This window comes from Neopsephotus bourkii, unplaced genomic scaffold (assembly GCF_033783945.1).
Source record: "Neopsephotus bourkii isolate Nb327-2 ecotype Australia unplaced genomic scaffold, CSIRO-AGI_Nbou_v1 NB_234, whole genome shotgun sequence".
In the NCBI taxonomy this organism is placed as follows: Eukaryota; Metazoa; Chordata; class Aves; order Psittaciformes; family Psittacidae; genus Neopsephotus; species Neopsephotus bourkii.
Window position 1 is genome coordinate 14,826,519 of NW_026900744.1, and position 17,001 is coordinate 14,843,519.

A 17,001-nucleotide genomic window follows, 5' to 3' on the forward strand; every position below is an offset into this window, starting at 1 on the left:
TTAAATTTGCATAACAGAAGACATTCTCTAATTAATTTCAGGAATTGCTATATTTCACACTAAACAAAGATCAGACTCAAAAAAAGCAATACCAACACTACTTTAAAAATTGCCACAAGTGTATCTTGGATGCACCTCCAATTGCTTGAGAAAGAACATAGCAACAGGTTCTATTCTCACCATGTCACTTCTTATAGTAACAGTTACCTGCACCTAATCTAAGAAAAGAAGTTCTAGTAGCTTCAAGATAGACCACAGAAAAACAACATCTTCAAGTTTTCAAACCCATAAAGGTACTTTTGCATTTATTTTTTATTAATTTTTCTGTCATTGTAATAAAATAGTTCAAGTTTTATTTCAGTAATCTGAGAATAAAACTTTTCCTCTTGACACTTACCTGATCCTCTCTGACATGCACTCATTTTCCTGTCACAGTAAATACATTTTAATCCATTTAAAAATTAAATAAAAGGGCAAGGGGCAAAATCTTTGAGATTGGCCTGGTCTGTCTCTTTATCTTAAGGTGTATCCCAAAATGATAATCAACCCAGGTAAAAATAAACACTATTAACCAACACAGTTTCCACCATCAGCACTATTACTGAAGTAGCTACCCATGTTAAGTTGGACCATTGTGGTTTAACCCCAGCTGGCAACTAAGTATCAGGCAGCCACTCACTCATTCCCCAACCCCACCCCAAGGCACGGGGAGGAGAATCAGAAAAAAAGAGCAACCACGCTCTTGATTCACAGACTAGCAGAGCTCTGGTTTATGTACACGCATTGCGGGACCTCTCCCTAGCGGTTCTAGAAAATCCACTGCAATAAAACACTAGGTTAATTTAAACAGAATATACATTTTGTGCACAGTCCGCTTCAGCTAACTCCCTGTTTTGCTGGGGTAAGCCACTGTTTTGATTATTACTTAGAATAAGAGGGAAAGATCATCTAAAATTTTTAGAGCTCATCTAAAAATTTCTTTACCTGTACTTCTCCTCTTTTATCCAACAAACTGGTTCATCATAGGAAAAATCACTAAATTTTTGCTGAACACATTTAATTTAGAAAAATAGGGCTAGGCTTCTGACACACACACACACACACACACAAAAAACAAACAAAAAATCTGAAAAAAAAACAACCAAACCCAAACCCAAACCAAAACCACAAGATCTTTACAGTTGACAGTGTAGCACACATAATAATCCTATTATTCCATTTTAACCTTCAAAATTTAAGAAGACTGGGTTTTGGACAGAGCATACCATTACCAACATTGTGAGAAAAAACTATTAAAGAAAACAGACAAACTGTGTACCAACATATTGAATATGTGGGCAACTGATCAGCAGCAACATTTCTTACCAAGGTGTATTTTTTCAAATTTGAAAATCCATACCAACCAGCTACAGAACACAATACACAGGCTTTTCATCCTCTTAGAATACAAGGCCAGAGAACAATTGTCATTAAATCAATTGCTGTAGTTATATTTAGAAGTAACTTTCCCTAGACAATTCATGATCAACATATGGTAGATGTGCAAGTGCAGTCCAAACAGGTACAGGACAATAACCAGAACATTCCAAAATAGGCTGCCTTCTCTCCTCATCCCAAAACCAGTGTGCGGAAAAAATTAAAACAAAAAAACAAACAAAAGCACCCCATATAGCACTCTGTATTTCTTATCAAGATTTCAACAGAAGGCTTGGATTCATTTTCCATGAACGAAACCCAGAAAATTTAAAGGACTCAGGTAACGCCTTAAAACATTCTTTCCATTAAACTCTGTACAAGCTTTTATTTTAAGGCGATCTCCGAAGACTGAATATTGCCTCCCCAAAGAAAAAAGTTCTTCATTCCTTACCTCATCATCTTTATACCAGGACAAGCTTTCTGCAGTTAGAACGAACCAGTATTCCTTGGATCCTCCTTTCATGATGCCGATATTGTTGATGGTCAGCCAGCCTTTCCGGATGACCTGTGCGGAGGTGCAGCCAGGCACAAGTTTAGTTCATTACTTGGCATAATTCTGCAGTTGCATTCACTAAATAAAGACTTGCTAAGAACAAGTGATTTTTTCAGTCTCTGGCAAATTCAAGAGTTTTTGCAGGTTCCCATCATTCAACAAAAAATATAACAAACCAAAAAAACATTAAAGTGAATATAGTGTTTGCAGTCAAAAGCTTGAAAAAAAGAGAAGCTTAAGCATTATTGTGTTCTACCTACAGCAAGTATGTGTGCATTAAGGATCATGTAAACGTGAAGATATTTATTTGCGGTATAATAACACATTGTAAACGTCCATACAAGTACATGCATGACTAGTCTGTTCTAGTCCAACTGTTAAGACCATTTGTAAAGTTGGATACTAGAAAAAGCACCTACATTCTGGCAAAGTGAGTGGCTTCTGGGATACACTGGGAATTTTCAGAAGTGGTTGAATCAAGTGACAAACTGGAGAGGTCTACTAAAGGTAATTTGAAATTAAGATAAAAAGTGGTAAGAAGAGGTATACGAGACCTGTTTTCCTGTCATAAGGTAGAAGAGGAAAAGAAGAAAAAAAAAATCTAAAATTAAGGTGGCAATAAAAATCGGGGGGGGGGAATGGGCAAAGCAGAACCTTGCAAAATAGATACAAGTCAAAGATGAAAAAGAAGATGGAACAGCATACCTATACATATTAAGGCCTGGAGGCTACATCATACAAAGAGAAAGAGGAACAAAAGAGAACTTAAGAGTAATGAGACAACTCCAGAGGTGAAGAAGAGAGAATGGTCATGAAAACTGGTCTATGGATCATACAGAAGCTTTCAATTTTATTGGAACATTTATTGTTTTCCAATATAATTACAAGAAAGCAAGCTTTCTTTCCTATTATACTCTGAGCAAAACAACAGAATGTTCCCAAACACACAGACGCAGGGAACCTCACCCACCCTGTTTCTCCCAATAGCTACATCCTTTACTTGCCTATGAAGCATTAAGATGGAAAGAAGTGGTCAAAGAAGCCCTTCAGAACTCCCTCAGCAAGTCCCACAAGCATGAACTTGTGTGATCAAACATGAATTTCCTCTTGCTTTTAGAGAAATATGCAAGACCATGACCTTCCTCTCTTAAGATTTTACAAGTCTAGTTACTCCAGTATCAACAACCAACCAGAGAAGAAACATTGCTCAGTATCTATTCCTCGTCATCTATAAGAGTTTCAGAATCATGACTCACTGCCATTCAGCATGCACATTCATGTGAGCTCCCCAAAAAGATAAACTAGCCGGTATTGCAAAGGACTAAGTTATACCTGACAACTAAACCAAAGAAAGGGATGAAGAGTTGCAACTGAAAAGCTGATAAAAGTATTGGCAATGCACATAATCCAAGAGCACCAATTTAATTTCAAATAAGATGATCATGTTTTACCCATTCACTACTAACCAGGCCAGCAATGTAAGAAAACCACTGAAGATCCAAAAAAAGTCTACAGGATTTCTGCCTGTAAGAAAATCGCTAAGAAAGCATTGATTGGGTTCTGAAGAGTCAGTAAGCTATGAAAGAACTTAACAGAACTCCCATAGAGAGACTTGAAGATATAGTACAGGCAGAGTGAATGCAACAGCCTGTACCACAAAGGTTTCTGCAGAAGTTCGTCATTATTTCCAATATTCACGTTCATTGCGGGGGAGGAAGAGGGAAGTGGAGAGAGGACAGTATTGAATACACATAGACATGGAATGCTTGTTTGAGTGCAAGTTGAGGGAAACATACTGATATGAACTTGATTACACATCAAAACCTCATTTTATTTTATGATGTTTATTGAAGTATACTTTTAACAGGAAACAAGCAACATGCACATATAGCCAGTGTACTGGCCTTCAGGCAGCTGCCACAAAACAAGTTGCGGAACCACGCTAATGTCTGGTTTTTTTTCCTGCACCCAACTACACAAGTACAAATGTAAGAGTTTTTAGAAAAAAATCGAGGAAGTTGAAATTCCACAACCACTTAAACTTAGCTCCACAACAAGGTGAGCTATATTTGTACAGCAAACAAAATACTTCACAGCAAATGTACAAACGTGTTTGTTCTCGTGGTATAAAAAAACTGAAATAAGAGGCTGTGCTGTGCAAGAGCATACTGTTGAACCATGCTCTCTGCAATTGAAAATGCTGTGAATGTGAATATGCTTCCTTATAAAGCACATCACATACAGGAAGAACTGGCAGCAGAGCCAGCACACTACTGAAATTGGTTTGGACACACATCTTACAGAGCGTGAAAGAATTTGAAGATGGGTGTATCACAGCAGGGATGAAGAGGTGGTTTCTAGAAGCAAACCAGTAAGAAACACCTGAGTAGCATGTTCTAGAACCTTGCAGGTGATGAGTACTTAAAAGGGAAGCAGCACATTTTGCTTATTCCATCCAGTGCTCTCCCTCACCATTACCAAAGGTTTTGTCGCATGTTAATAAGAATCAAATTTCCTCAGTTTGAGAGGAGTGCATTTGTGGCAGAGGTCTCAGAACAGACCAAGCCACAGTTTTAAAAATCTAAATTACACAAGCCATTTAAAAGTAATGAAACTTTTAACACTTCTCATGTAGGATCTGCATTAGTTGCATAGCTACAAAATACTGTCTTGCTCCAGTCAATGCATCTTCCCATAGATACATAATCATTGTTGGGTGTAGACAGAAACAAACCAACTTGCTGATACAAACATTGGTCACTGTCTTGTAAAGAAAGGAATTTGCCAGTTGTTTCCTCAAAAATCCTGTGTGCTGAGGATTAGAACCAGCTGTCATTCCCACACAACACTGCATGAGAAGCAGGGCACCAAACTATAGTTTATAGTAATATATAAAGATATAAATATGTATATAATATGCAGTATATATAAAATACAATATATAGTGTAATTGTATAATAGATTAATACATTACGTAGTATATATTAATATTATTAGCTATAATAAATTATATTATATATTACATTAATATGTTAAAATATATATAGATACATATGCTAGCTAATATATAAACAAGATATAGTAATATCTTGTTTTTCATGTGCAAATTTCTAGCCTGTTTATCTACACCCCCCTGGGAAAACAGGGTACTATGTTTTCTAAAATATCCTGGACACTACAACAGATTTCACTTATCAAAAAAAAAATCTGAAGCAGTTCCAGGGGACATGAAGAGAGAAGATGGACTTACTACGTTAAACCTCCTTTTCTTTTAATTTAATTGTTCCTGTTTCCCAAGCACATTTTGTTAACTACAAAAAATTACACTTTCAGAATACTCAGTACCAGTGTTGGGGTCAGGAGGGAGGGAGATGTCAAATCAAGGTGTAAGTGCAAACAAAGTGAGATTAAGCAACATAGTTTTATTTTCTGGAGAAGGTGAATTACAACTAAGACACCAGCCAACTTCTCAAATAACTCAAGATATATTTTAGAAAAAATGACCTTCCATGGGCAATAAGCAAAGATTTTCTAAGAGACTTCTGAAATAAAATAAAAAAAATAAAAATCTGATGGGGGTGGTTGTTTTGTTGTTTTGGTTTTGGGGGGGTTTGTTTTTTTTCTTTTTAACTATTGTGTTACCTATGTTGCATAGCACTTCAGCTTGAAAAATAAGTAGTGTGTTTCATTATTGTTTTCACTACTTCATATTCCGGTTGGTTTGGATTGAAGAGATCCATTTCGATATTTTCTATCATATTTCTAAATGTCAATCTGTGCCAACCGGATATTAGCGACATGAGTTGTGCACGTTGGAAAATGAAATATATAGGCATTGCCAGAAGCTAGTGAAGACAATATTCTGACCGGTAGCTGGACTCCATGTACAGGATAAACAAGAGATGACACAGTTCCTTCCTTCAGGGTCCTGATACCTAAATCTGGGTGTCTGAAATAATGAAACTTAGAGAGTACGAATGCACATGAACAAGCCAAAAGGAAGTCATATTCTGATAGTTCAGCTGCACAAGACCCAAATCATATCTGTTGTTCCTATTCTCCAGCAGTTCACGTATAAACAGGAAACCAGGATTTGACTCAATAAGTACATTTTATGTATTCTTGCATGACTTACTAATTCCATTCCAAATAAGTATTTATAAAAGAAATACATTAGAGAACCAAATTGAAAGAAGTATATGGAAGATGATTCCAAGAAAAGAAAGAGATAAGTGAAATTAACTGGACAGACAGAACTGTAAGTGTGAAAATCAGGAGACTAGCTACTTCCATAATACAAGCAACAGCATTTGTTGAGCTAACAAAACTCTCTATTAAAGTTCTGTTAAATAACTCCATGGAAATAATTTTGAACACACAACTCCCAGCACTATCCAGTCTTCTAATCACTGTCATAGCAATATGCGTTACCAAATAGTAAGCACATTGGAAGAATAAAAAATGCACAAACTACAAGGCTTCCTCACAAGCTAGTGGTTCTTTGGGTTAGTTTATTAAGATTCTCACACTTCATAGGCTAAAAAGGAGCAACAGATTAGAAGGAAATCCTAATACACTACTTCACTGTAATTTGCCGAAGGTCAGAATGTAAATTGATCAGATCTGTTCCAATAAGGAGCAAAACCGAGATTTTGTGATATTGCCTCCCCCAGACATCACTGCACAATATATTGCATAACTTAAAAAATGACAACGGTGGCTTAAGTCCTAAAAACATGTCTATTTTAAGGAAAAATAAAAGTCTTTACTGAAGCAAAGCACTTGGTAGTGAAAAACTGAAACAAGCTTCCAAATGTAGTTAAGCAAAGATTAAGGTGATCAAGTCAATCATGAAGGAATCTTAACCTAAAATATAAGTATAGTTAAAGGCCATTTAGAAGAGCAATGCTTCTCTAATCTTGATAAGGTGAAAATTCAACAGCAGCATGTCTCATTCAAGGATATTTCAAAGTTTACCATCACATGGTTGTCTGCAGGCACCACCTCTTTTACAGAAACACTGTCATTTCTTAACAGAACAGCCTTCTCATTATTTCTCATGACCAAGGCACAAGTTTCCATTTCCACCTACTTGCTAAAAAGAATAAATAAAAATATTCTGTTTATATAATTTTCCTGGGTCATGCAAAATACCAGGATTAAAGTGTATCTCAAGAAAAGAAGCAGTAAAGTATGCTACAAAGCAGGGTTAAAAAGAAAAAAGGAAAAGGGTTACTAAGGTAAAAGTTATTAGCACTACAGTTTAGGCCAACTGATGGGGTCTGCATGCTACCTGTGTCCAGAACAAGTGAATCAGATTGCTGGCGTAACATTGTAGAAGAGCAAATCAAAGACTTCAAAACCAAATCTCCAAATAACTTGGACAGTGACTTGAAACTTTCAATTCAGATTAAGCCCCTTCTCCAACTTCAGGGGTTACTTCAGATTTTACCACAGAAATAAAACACAAAACATAATTTCATATAAATTTTATACATTTCTCTGTAATTTGAGTATCTTGCATTCTCACACAGAGAGTATTGATTGGGCACATGGAGCAATGACACCTTCATCTTCAAAAGTTTATCATGATGGGGAGCTTTAAACACAATTTCAGTCATCAAAACAAATCTCAACACACAAAATATAGTTAAGAGTGTCAGCTTTCAGGAACCAGATCTTGCTAGCATGATGTGTAAAAACAAGCATTACATTGATTATTTCAAGCAAATTAGAAGACAGACTAACCTGTGGCTTAAAAAGAAACTTTGTGGAGTCAGGTCAAAACCTCAGGCGGTAGCAAAGAAAACACAAACAAAAAAGGCCAAAGATTAAGCGTGAGAGGATAAATTAGTAGACGAAAGAGAAGCAAGAACATGCTAAGAGGAATTGGCATTACACTTCTTCCAAAAATGCAATATTGCTGCACTCATCTGATTTCTGAGACACACAGTTAATGGTTATCTGCATCATTCTAGTTTAAGGCAAGCTACAAAAAAAGGAAAGCAATGGATAGTAAATGAGCATCCCACTATTTTGGAAAAATAATGATCTTGATCTCCCAAGAGATTAAATTCAAGTGCTACTGAAATCAGTGCTGCCTTGTCCTGTTTCCTTTATTGAACATAAGTCTAGTTCAAGTTTATTTGAAGTTACAACTAACACAATTTGGTGATTGATAACCGGAAAATTATGTTTTTATCATAGGTATTACTAATGAATCCACATGATAGAGATTTACTTCTTACACCTAAACATCAGTAAACCAAAAGTAACTTGTTATAAAATTGACTACTGTTTAGACAATTAATTCTAATTAGTAATATTAAAGGCATTCATGTATTTATTTACTCATGAAGTGGAAGGGTTAGAAAAGAGTCCATCCATGACATATTGATCCTGCTGGTGCTATGAAAAGAATGCTAAAAGGGCTTTATGTATTCCTAATATTATTAATAAACTCACTTATTCTATCAGAAGCAATTCCTTTACATAAACAAAATAACAAAATCAGTACCTGTACCCACAAATAGCACATTCATTTACGCAAGAGGTAATGTTTTCTTTTGGTTACCAGAAACTTATTTGCCCACCTTTCAAAAAGAGGTTTACTATGAATAGAGGCACTCACATCAGACAAAAATTTCTTTCCAGTTATATAATAAACAGGAATTAGTTGGTTTAGTTTGAGAAACTCAGTACATTATAAAAATATTAAATTTATTTGAAGTTTTCTACAACATTTTAAGTTATATTAGTTCATACTTGTAACAGCAAGTTAGTAGCAGTTAAGTGATGAACTGCAATTATACTTTGTTGAGGAAGTGTTACAGCCAAGACAGTTTAACATTAAATAGTTAGGTAGCAAGTATTCACCAAACCAATGAGTTAGAGACAAACTTTGCCCTCTGAGAAGCTAAATGGAAAAGCAACAATAAAGCTTACAGAACTTAGCTCGTACAATTTGCCTTGAAGGCGGTAGATTGGTTCCCTGAAATAGCAAATTGCAGAAATGAAGTTTTATTTCAGAAACATTTTCTCATTCTTTCAACTCCAAACAATTAACTTTCAAACATCTGTTTGTTATCTTTAAAATAAAAGGTTCAGCAAAGTCCATTATGCCACAAATTATCAAGTTTCAACATTTAAAATGCCAAGCTTTTTCTCCACTTCTTTAGAGAGAGAACATTCACTTAATTAAAAAATCATTCACTTTATTTGTATATTTTTGAAGACTCTGATAATTAGTTGATTTTCCTTTAATGGGACACTCCAGAGTGATGACGGTCGTTGTGTTTGACACGTGTTCCGGCAGGGCTAGATAAGAAAGAAATCTCTCCTTAGAGGGGAGAGTCTAGTCTTTGAAGTCCTTTCAGTGTTTAGACCCTTCAACTTTTTTCATTTGAGTCCAAACCATACATTACATCAAAAATACCAGTCATGCTGGTCAGGCTGTGGAGGACCACCACATCCAAGAAGCTGATGGATTATTTTGAATAACAACTCAAAAATAACTATCAATTTCTTGGTGGAAGGAAGATGTTGGATTTCTATCCCCCAAAAAGCTGAGTACATTTTCAAAAAATGCTAGAACTGTCATCTACAGCAGCAGAATAGGAGACTTTCTGCAATGTCAGGTTTACCAGCTGAGGGATCCAAATTCAGTGGTCAGATTTGAAAACCTTGACCTTTGACCTCCTGAGCACTGTTTGACCAAATTGCACATGAAAACATCAGGAAGATGTTCAATACCAGTAATTATTCATACAAGATGCCATTGTCTTATTTTTCCTAGAATTTGTTAGCTCCTTTTAAAGTATGCAGTAACTCCATAGCATTTCATTTCTGTTTAAGACTTTGCAAAACCCTCAAAGTGAGCAGAAAACAAGGTTGTAACATTTTCATTATTTTCATCTCATATAAAAAAAGAGGACTGATCCTGTGAAGTACTGAGCACTGCTGGCCCACACAAAAGCAAAGAAAGAAGCAACGCTCAGAAGCACTTAACATGCTGCAGAATCAACCCCATATTCTTATATAAGAAACAACTCATTTCATTAATGAATAAATAATAATTAATCAGAAACAATCCACCAGTTATTCTTTGTTTACTTTGAGAAAGGCCTGTGATACATAGCCAAAATCTTTGTGAAGTCAACTGAAAGTTTTCAGAAGAGCTGAAGGCAAATTCACTTTTGCTTGATGAATTGCCCGCCCCTTCACTGCAATTAAGGTATGAACATGTAAGAATGAGTAAAATGACCATCAGAAGGCACACACAAGCAAGTACTCACCAGCATTTTGGATTCTGAAATTCAGAAATTTGCAGTTAATGACAAAACACATTGATGTGTAACATGAAAGATACAATGCACTAAATGGCATGGGAGGGGAGACACTAACCAGCAGTGTGAGCAGCAGCACAAATATTAAACAATAAACAATGGTAACAGTGAGAGTCAGGTGGCTCTGAAAAATTCAGTAAAAGAAGGCAGTGATTTGATGATGCATTTTATGTTTGAAGCAGAAAAGGTGAATGATACAACAAATTAACGCAGCCAAGAAAACCAAACAGCTTGGATTAACTTGCACATGCTATTATCCATTCTTTGTTAGGTGCCTACCTGATTTCCCACTGCACTTTTGTTAACCTGACTGCTTCTTTGTTGGGCACTAAGGGAAGCAGAGGAAAAGAGTTACACTGAAGAAACTCAAACCAGTTCCCCAGGAACAGAATTTAGCAGTAACAGTTACTTCTGATTCTAGCACAGAAAGCTAGAGCAAGGTAGAAACACAGCAAAATTGTTGCATATATGTGCATATTTCAACTACCTTTTCTTACAGCATAGGAATGCCTGCTTATATGTGCCTGCTCAGGACAAAAGGGAAATGCACAGCAGACAGCTCCTACTATCATCTCCTTTGCAACGTCATCCTACTTGGACTGGTAAAGATTACTAGAAGCACAGAGAAATTGTGGCTCATGTGCTTAACTTGGGAAACATTAGCCTCTATAAATACTCAAAAGAGACAAAAAGCAAGCCATTTCTTTTACTTAGTGCAATACAATAAAATCCTCCCCTGCTGGAGGCTCCTTAATAACTTTGTCTTGATGGTTTGTTTTGGATATTATTCTAATATTTATATGCACTTTGAGGATGTAAATATAACCACAGATTAAGCTGTCACAAAGCTGGTTCAAAAAGCTGGAATAGTATAGAACAAAACATATTTAAAATTAAATCATATTTAAAATATTTTGCTTAATTTTTGAACTCTGGTAATCCCAGTTCCTGAAACAATACACACTCCTGTCTTAAGAACATAAAGTTGCCATTAATTGTAAAAGCATTTGCATTATGTGGTGGTTTGTAAGTGTTAGGCCACAACATTAAAATACTACTGGAAAGTGGAAGAAAAGCATTCAGAAAGCAGGCTTTGGCTACTCAACCACCACAGTGGCCACTGGCACCAGAAAGTTTTGTTTGGATTAGATTACACCATTTCTCCAGGCACTGATTAACTAAGAAAAAAGTATACATATTAACCAGCTACAAACACTGCTCTGAAAGAGTAAGAAGGATGCCCTTCACAGCCTATGGGCCAATCCTGCAACTGCATTGTGTATAGCTGCTGTTCCAAAGAATTGCTGAAGCACCAAGCTCAACCCTGTCTCAATTCTGATCCTGCCCTGCAGACCATACTTTATCAACCCAGCAGCCCAAATGCTGTTCACAGGAAAATCCACAAGGATGTTTATTTCATATGCTTGTTCACTGGACTTAGCTCTCAATCATCCAGGCCTTCTGGCAAATAACACTGCATGCCTCTGGTGCATCATCCAGAGTTGCACAAGCTTTGGTGCATAAATTATGACTAAATACCAAATAACGTGCACACAGAAAACACAGCACTAATCTCTCACCAATTCCAATCTGTTGTTTAAAAAACACACAAGATGGTTTAGGAAACCTAATTGCCATTCAGTTTGTTTTCTGTTTGTCCATTTTGTTTCTTTTTTCTTGCTCTTTTGGTTTTGTTTGGTTGCAGCTTTTCTTATTTTGTCACCTTAGGGACGCTGATTAGACCACTAACATCATACTTCAAACCCCAGGCCCTTCAGACAGCAATTTGTCCTCTATTAACTGTTTTAAATACAAATTACTGTCTATGTAGATTAAAGCACGTAGCTATGCCTGAGTTACACCAACTGGAACCAAACCTTATTCCAACATTTTGCCACTTGCTCTGCTAAATGAGACCAACATTAATATTCCAATTTCATCATTTCGTAACTATGCAAAGTTATTCTAAATACTGGCATTCTTAAGTCCTTCTCAAGTCAATTCAATTCTCACTGTACCTGTCTTAGGCCCCACAACATATTTTGAAATGTCTTGTACTCTCATTCTTATGAGCAGGGTTCACAGGACTTACTCTTACAAAACACTGCAGTCACATGAGACAACTGGCTGGAAGACTCAGCTAAAGAAAGGAAACACTAAGGAATCTGGGGAATCTATAGTCCAGGGTGATTAGATATTGCAGAAAATTCTTTTCTTTACCCCAAAATTATTATATTTTCCGATTTTAACACAATTGCTGTAACAGCAATATGGTTATAGTTTAAAATGTGTATTTTCAACTGTTTAGCTTATTCATTAGTATATTTTATGTTTTACATTCTTCTTAGTTATCCAAGTTCTCTTCCAACTGAGCACAAGTCAGCAAAGATACTTCCCTTCCCATCCCTACAGAAACACTTGCTTAAACTTATCAGTGACCATAAGCAAAGAGCCATTTGTTAATCTGTTTATACCTCATTCATAGCAGCTGGGAATTTCTAGATCCCAACCGGCAAAAGAAGCAGCAAGTTTCTCAAAACATTTATCTTGGGCATTGCAACTCCTTGAAAAAGACACAGCAGTGAGGACCACAGACTGAACTGCAAGCCCCAGCAGCAGCATCCATGAAGGCAATTTCTCCAGGGGAGAGACATAATGAAATATCTCCAGATACACTTTGCTCTCCAGAATCCAAGACTATAATACATGGAAGGTTCCATCTTGACACAAGGAGAAGTCTTTTCACAGTGAGGAGAGGTAAGCTTTGGAGCAGGCTGCATAGAGAAGCTGAAGAACCTCTGATTTTGGAAGTTTTCCAGATCTGATTGGACAAAGCCTTCAGTAACATGGTCTGAACTCAGCACTGACCCTCCTCTGAGCAGGAGGTTGGACTATGTGACTTCCCAAGGTCACAACACACACCATGAATATATATGGAGTGTTTTTAGCAGGCTTTTTCCTGTCAGAAAAGGATGAAGAGAAGTAAATAGTAGGCAGGTTGTTATCTTGACCTCTAGAAGGCCAGCTACCATTCCTACAACATCCTGTCATTTGTCAAGAAAACTGATAAAGATATCTAGGACCTGCAAACAATTCTAGAGAAAGTTGCTCAAACCAAACACATAAACAGTGCTTGGCCTTGCCTTCTCCCCCCTGTCAGCTTAGTGAACTCCACATTTTAAACCTTCAAGGCATACTGGCAAAGATGTAGACCTTCCTCCACAGTCTTAACTAGAATAGACCATATTGTGATATGTACTGTGGTGCCAAACTTTGTTGCCAGCATCCCACATGGATGAAACCTGCTATGATTCCAAACACTGTTACGGAAAATATGGCATGAATATGATTGAAGAACAATTATTCTTCAAATAGTGAAGACATCCTTAACATTTTTACTAATGCCAAAATGTTGGTATGAAGTCCCTTAAGCACAAATTGCTGGAAGCTGAGAGAGCACATTCTGGAAAATATTCTTACAGCTTTTTCAATTAAGTAAGAACGTCAAACCAGGCCCTGCAGGGCATTCTGCTACTATTATTCTCTACAGCCAAACAGCAGGCACACGTATAATTCAGTGACATCCATTACTCTGAGTAAAACCATTTCACACAGAATCACAGCTCCCAAAATATGCAATAGCAACATTGTGGAAAGACCACCAATATTATACATTTCTGTGGTCCAAAAATGGATACAGCAACATCAGCTTGACAAAGCTGCTTCCCGAGAAGCATGTGATTCCAGACCAAGACATAAGCTTCAGCTTCAGTAAAACCAGGCTTGTGAACTGGGGTAAAGAGTCCCCTACAGGCGTAACAGATTTTAGCAGTGTGTATACTGAGAAAGCATGTCTGGGACTTGGGAGCTTACATCTTCACTGTCCCACTTCAGAACTTGAGTTCTGAACATCCCAAAACTATATTAAAAAAAAAGGAGGAAGAAAAAAACCAAAACAAACAAACAACAAAAAAAAAAAAAAACAAAACAAACCTGACAGTGTCTTTATCAGAAAATCTCCATATACATACTTTGCAAAGCCAATGAAGTCTTCATGGTTGGTGTTGATGTAAGAAACCTGAATATCAATCAGCAGCAGCACCTATTAGGGAGACAGAAGAGGAAAAAAAGGATGGGTAAAATGGAGGCAAGAGATTGAGGAAAAGGGAGAGAGAAAAATAGCAGAACTTCTCAGGTTTTTGAATTACTGAATATTACTTTCATAATCATTCAAGCCTAAAGCAATATTTTCTAAATCCCACTACTTCTGGTCATGTGCTTGTTTACTAAGCTGGACTACAAAAGAGCTATTCCTTCTTACTATTTTTTTCCCTGATAGTTTTCATTTTTCACTATCTTGGCACTTGTCCACTTCATTAAAATGAGTCACACATGGCCAGAGAGATTTTAATAATATATAACATAAATTCTAGCTCTATGTTTTACAAGTTAAGCAAAATTCTAATTCAGCAAAGAGCTTGCTAAAATGTTAGAGAAAGCTCAACTCCCACCCTTGAACAGCTTCTTGAACATGTATAACACTGCAGTTTCCCCCCATTTTTTCTGACTTCCATTTATCAGGAAGAAGCAATGACGAAATCTATCACTACCAAACAGTAGCATTTAACCTCAATAAAGTGTACAGAGGTAGTTTTGTACAACTCCTCAAACACTGCATCACTCCCAAATTCTTCAAACTTCCAGAAGGTATCAGGTGCCTCACTCAGAAGCAAAAGACAGTGAGGATTTGGGTTTAGCTCTTACCTCAGAAAATATTCTCACTAGTGTTCTATTAACAAGAACTGCTAACAGCATGAATAATGATGGGAATATTTCTCAATAACCTATTTGGTCAACTCTCTGCATTTACAGAAAGCTGATACTTTCTACTTTGTTCTAGGAAATTGCCAGGTATGTGCACACAATGAAGAATGGAATAATAAATAAATAAATAAATAAAGTACTCAATTGTTCTAAGTAACTTGTATCTTTTTCCAACTGAGAGCGCTACCTAGAACTCCCTGCAAGCACAAGCCCAGCAAACACAAGTTTTTAAAGTTACTTTTAAGTCTACATTCACAGCAGAGATTAAACAAAAAGATGCAGGGCACACTGTATAGCTCCCTAGCTCACACACGGACAGGACTAGAGAGCCAAGAGTCCAGAACAACTTAGGAGCTCTGCCTAGCCCTTCTTCCCCCAAATTTTCTGTTTTCACACTCTGCACTCCCCAGACAGTAATTCTTGTTTCCACTTCCAGAGGTTTTTCTTAGCATAATCTAACCTTCAAAGTTTCCTGGATTTGGAGTGCTTAGCTAGGTAATGAATGCTGGGGGGTTGGGGGTGGTTAAACTTTTTTTAAACTTGAAGGAAAGCCTGTCAGTCCCACAAGAGTCCCAGTTACAACTGATTGTGGGCCTGACTGCAATTAGAATATGGGATGGATATGTTAAAAAAAACTGGAAACAAAGTAGATATTGGAAATCAGGATTTCCTGTAACAATTCTAGTCTCATCTGTCAAAGCTCTATGGTAGAGGAGCAATTCCTCTCCCCCTCTAAAATGTGAAGCCTGCTGAATACAAAAACAAGCAAACAAACAAAAAATGCCAATAAAAATCTTCCATTGTCTTGTACTTTTTACGCAAGAACTTTCCTCCTGTCACAGTTTAAGCCAAAACCAGGACACGTCCTTCACACACTTCCCCAAACGATCTAGTCTCACCTGATCCTTGGTCTTCTCTTCTCTTTCACGAATGTAACCAGCAACAATTCTTTCTGTTTCCTCACACAACCTTGGGTATGTTGCCAACTGAAAAGCAAAACTAAGGTTTCAATTTGACACAAGGAAAATTCTTTTCAACAGTGAGGAGAGGCAAGCATTGGAATAAGCTGTATAGAGAAGCTGGAGAATCTTTGATTTTGAAAGTTTTCCAGATCTGATGGAACAACTGGAAATTTACACCTGCATGGTGGCTTCAGTAGAATACAAACAGGGAATTCTCCAGCTTTCCTCTTTGGAGGAAAGTAATTATTATAAATGCTGGGGCTAAAAGTTAACTACATTACAAAATAAGCCTTACTTGCTATTAATGGCCATTTCCCAGAGAAACTGGAGACACCTAAATTCTTGGATTTTTTTCTATGTTTTTGCTCCACAAAACATTGAGGAAAACACATTTTGGACATGTGAACCACAATTCATCAGCCTTGGCGTGAGGTTTCTCCATGCCTCTCTTTTCTACTATGCCTAATTCCAGAGTAGCACTTTAAATGATTTCCAGATTTCTTATTCTTTAAAGGCTCCATCTTGTGGCAAGATCTTTACATCTGAACAGCAATACTTGAAAACGTTGTTGCCGAATGCAACAGTAAATTTGGCCAATAGCACTGGGAAAAAGAATCTGCATAATCAATTCAAGTGACATATCTTTCAAATTTTGACAGAAGTGAAAAAAACTGGAAACACTGCACAAAATATTTCAGTGAATCTGTTTATGACCTTAGTCAAAAAGATTTTCACCTTTTCCTGTTCAAAGAAACAGCTCATTAACCCGATCACTGGTACAAAAATAATTTGCATTATTCAGAAAAATGCAAAGGATGTGACAGGCTATTTCTCAACAGCTTCAGCATACTTGTGTTCACATCCCAAAACTGGTCCTATATTTGCTACTGTTAGGGTGCCG

At 36.8% G+C, this 17,001-nt stretch overlaps 1 protein-coding gene across 6 annotated transcripts in view; it reads right to left on the reverse strand.

Annotated features, from left to right (window-relative positions):
• The window catches only part of DNM3 (dynamin 3), a 178,715-nt gene that overhangs the window by 122,922 nt on the left and 38,792 nt on the right, over window positions 1-17,001 (reverse strand). For 3 of the 6 annotated variants that reach the window (XM_061345422.1, XM_061345421.1, XM_061345424.1), the window contains exons 11-15: window positions 16,038-16,124; window positions 14,346-14,416; window positions 10,594-10,642; window positions 8,931-8,960; window positions 1,868-1,981 (exon numbers count right to left, since the gene is read on the reverse strand). In XM_061345422.1, the coding sequence (XP_061201406.1) occupies window positions 1,868-1,981; window positions 8,931-8,960; window positions 10,594-10,642; window positions 14,346-14,416; window positions 16,038-16,124 (351 nt within the window). Of the gene's footprint in view, window positions 1-1,867; window positions 1,982-8,914; window positions 8,961-10,593; window positions 10,643-14,345; window positions 14,417-16,037; window positions 16,125-17,001 lie in introns of all 6 variants that reach the window. The other 3 variants (XM_061345423.1, XM_061345426.1, XM_061345425.1) reach the window with 2 other exon arrangements.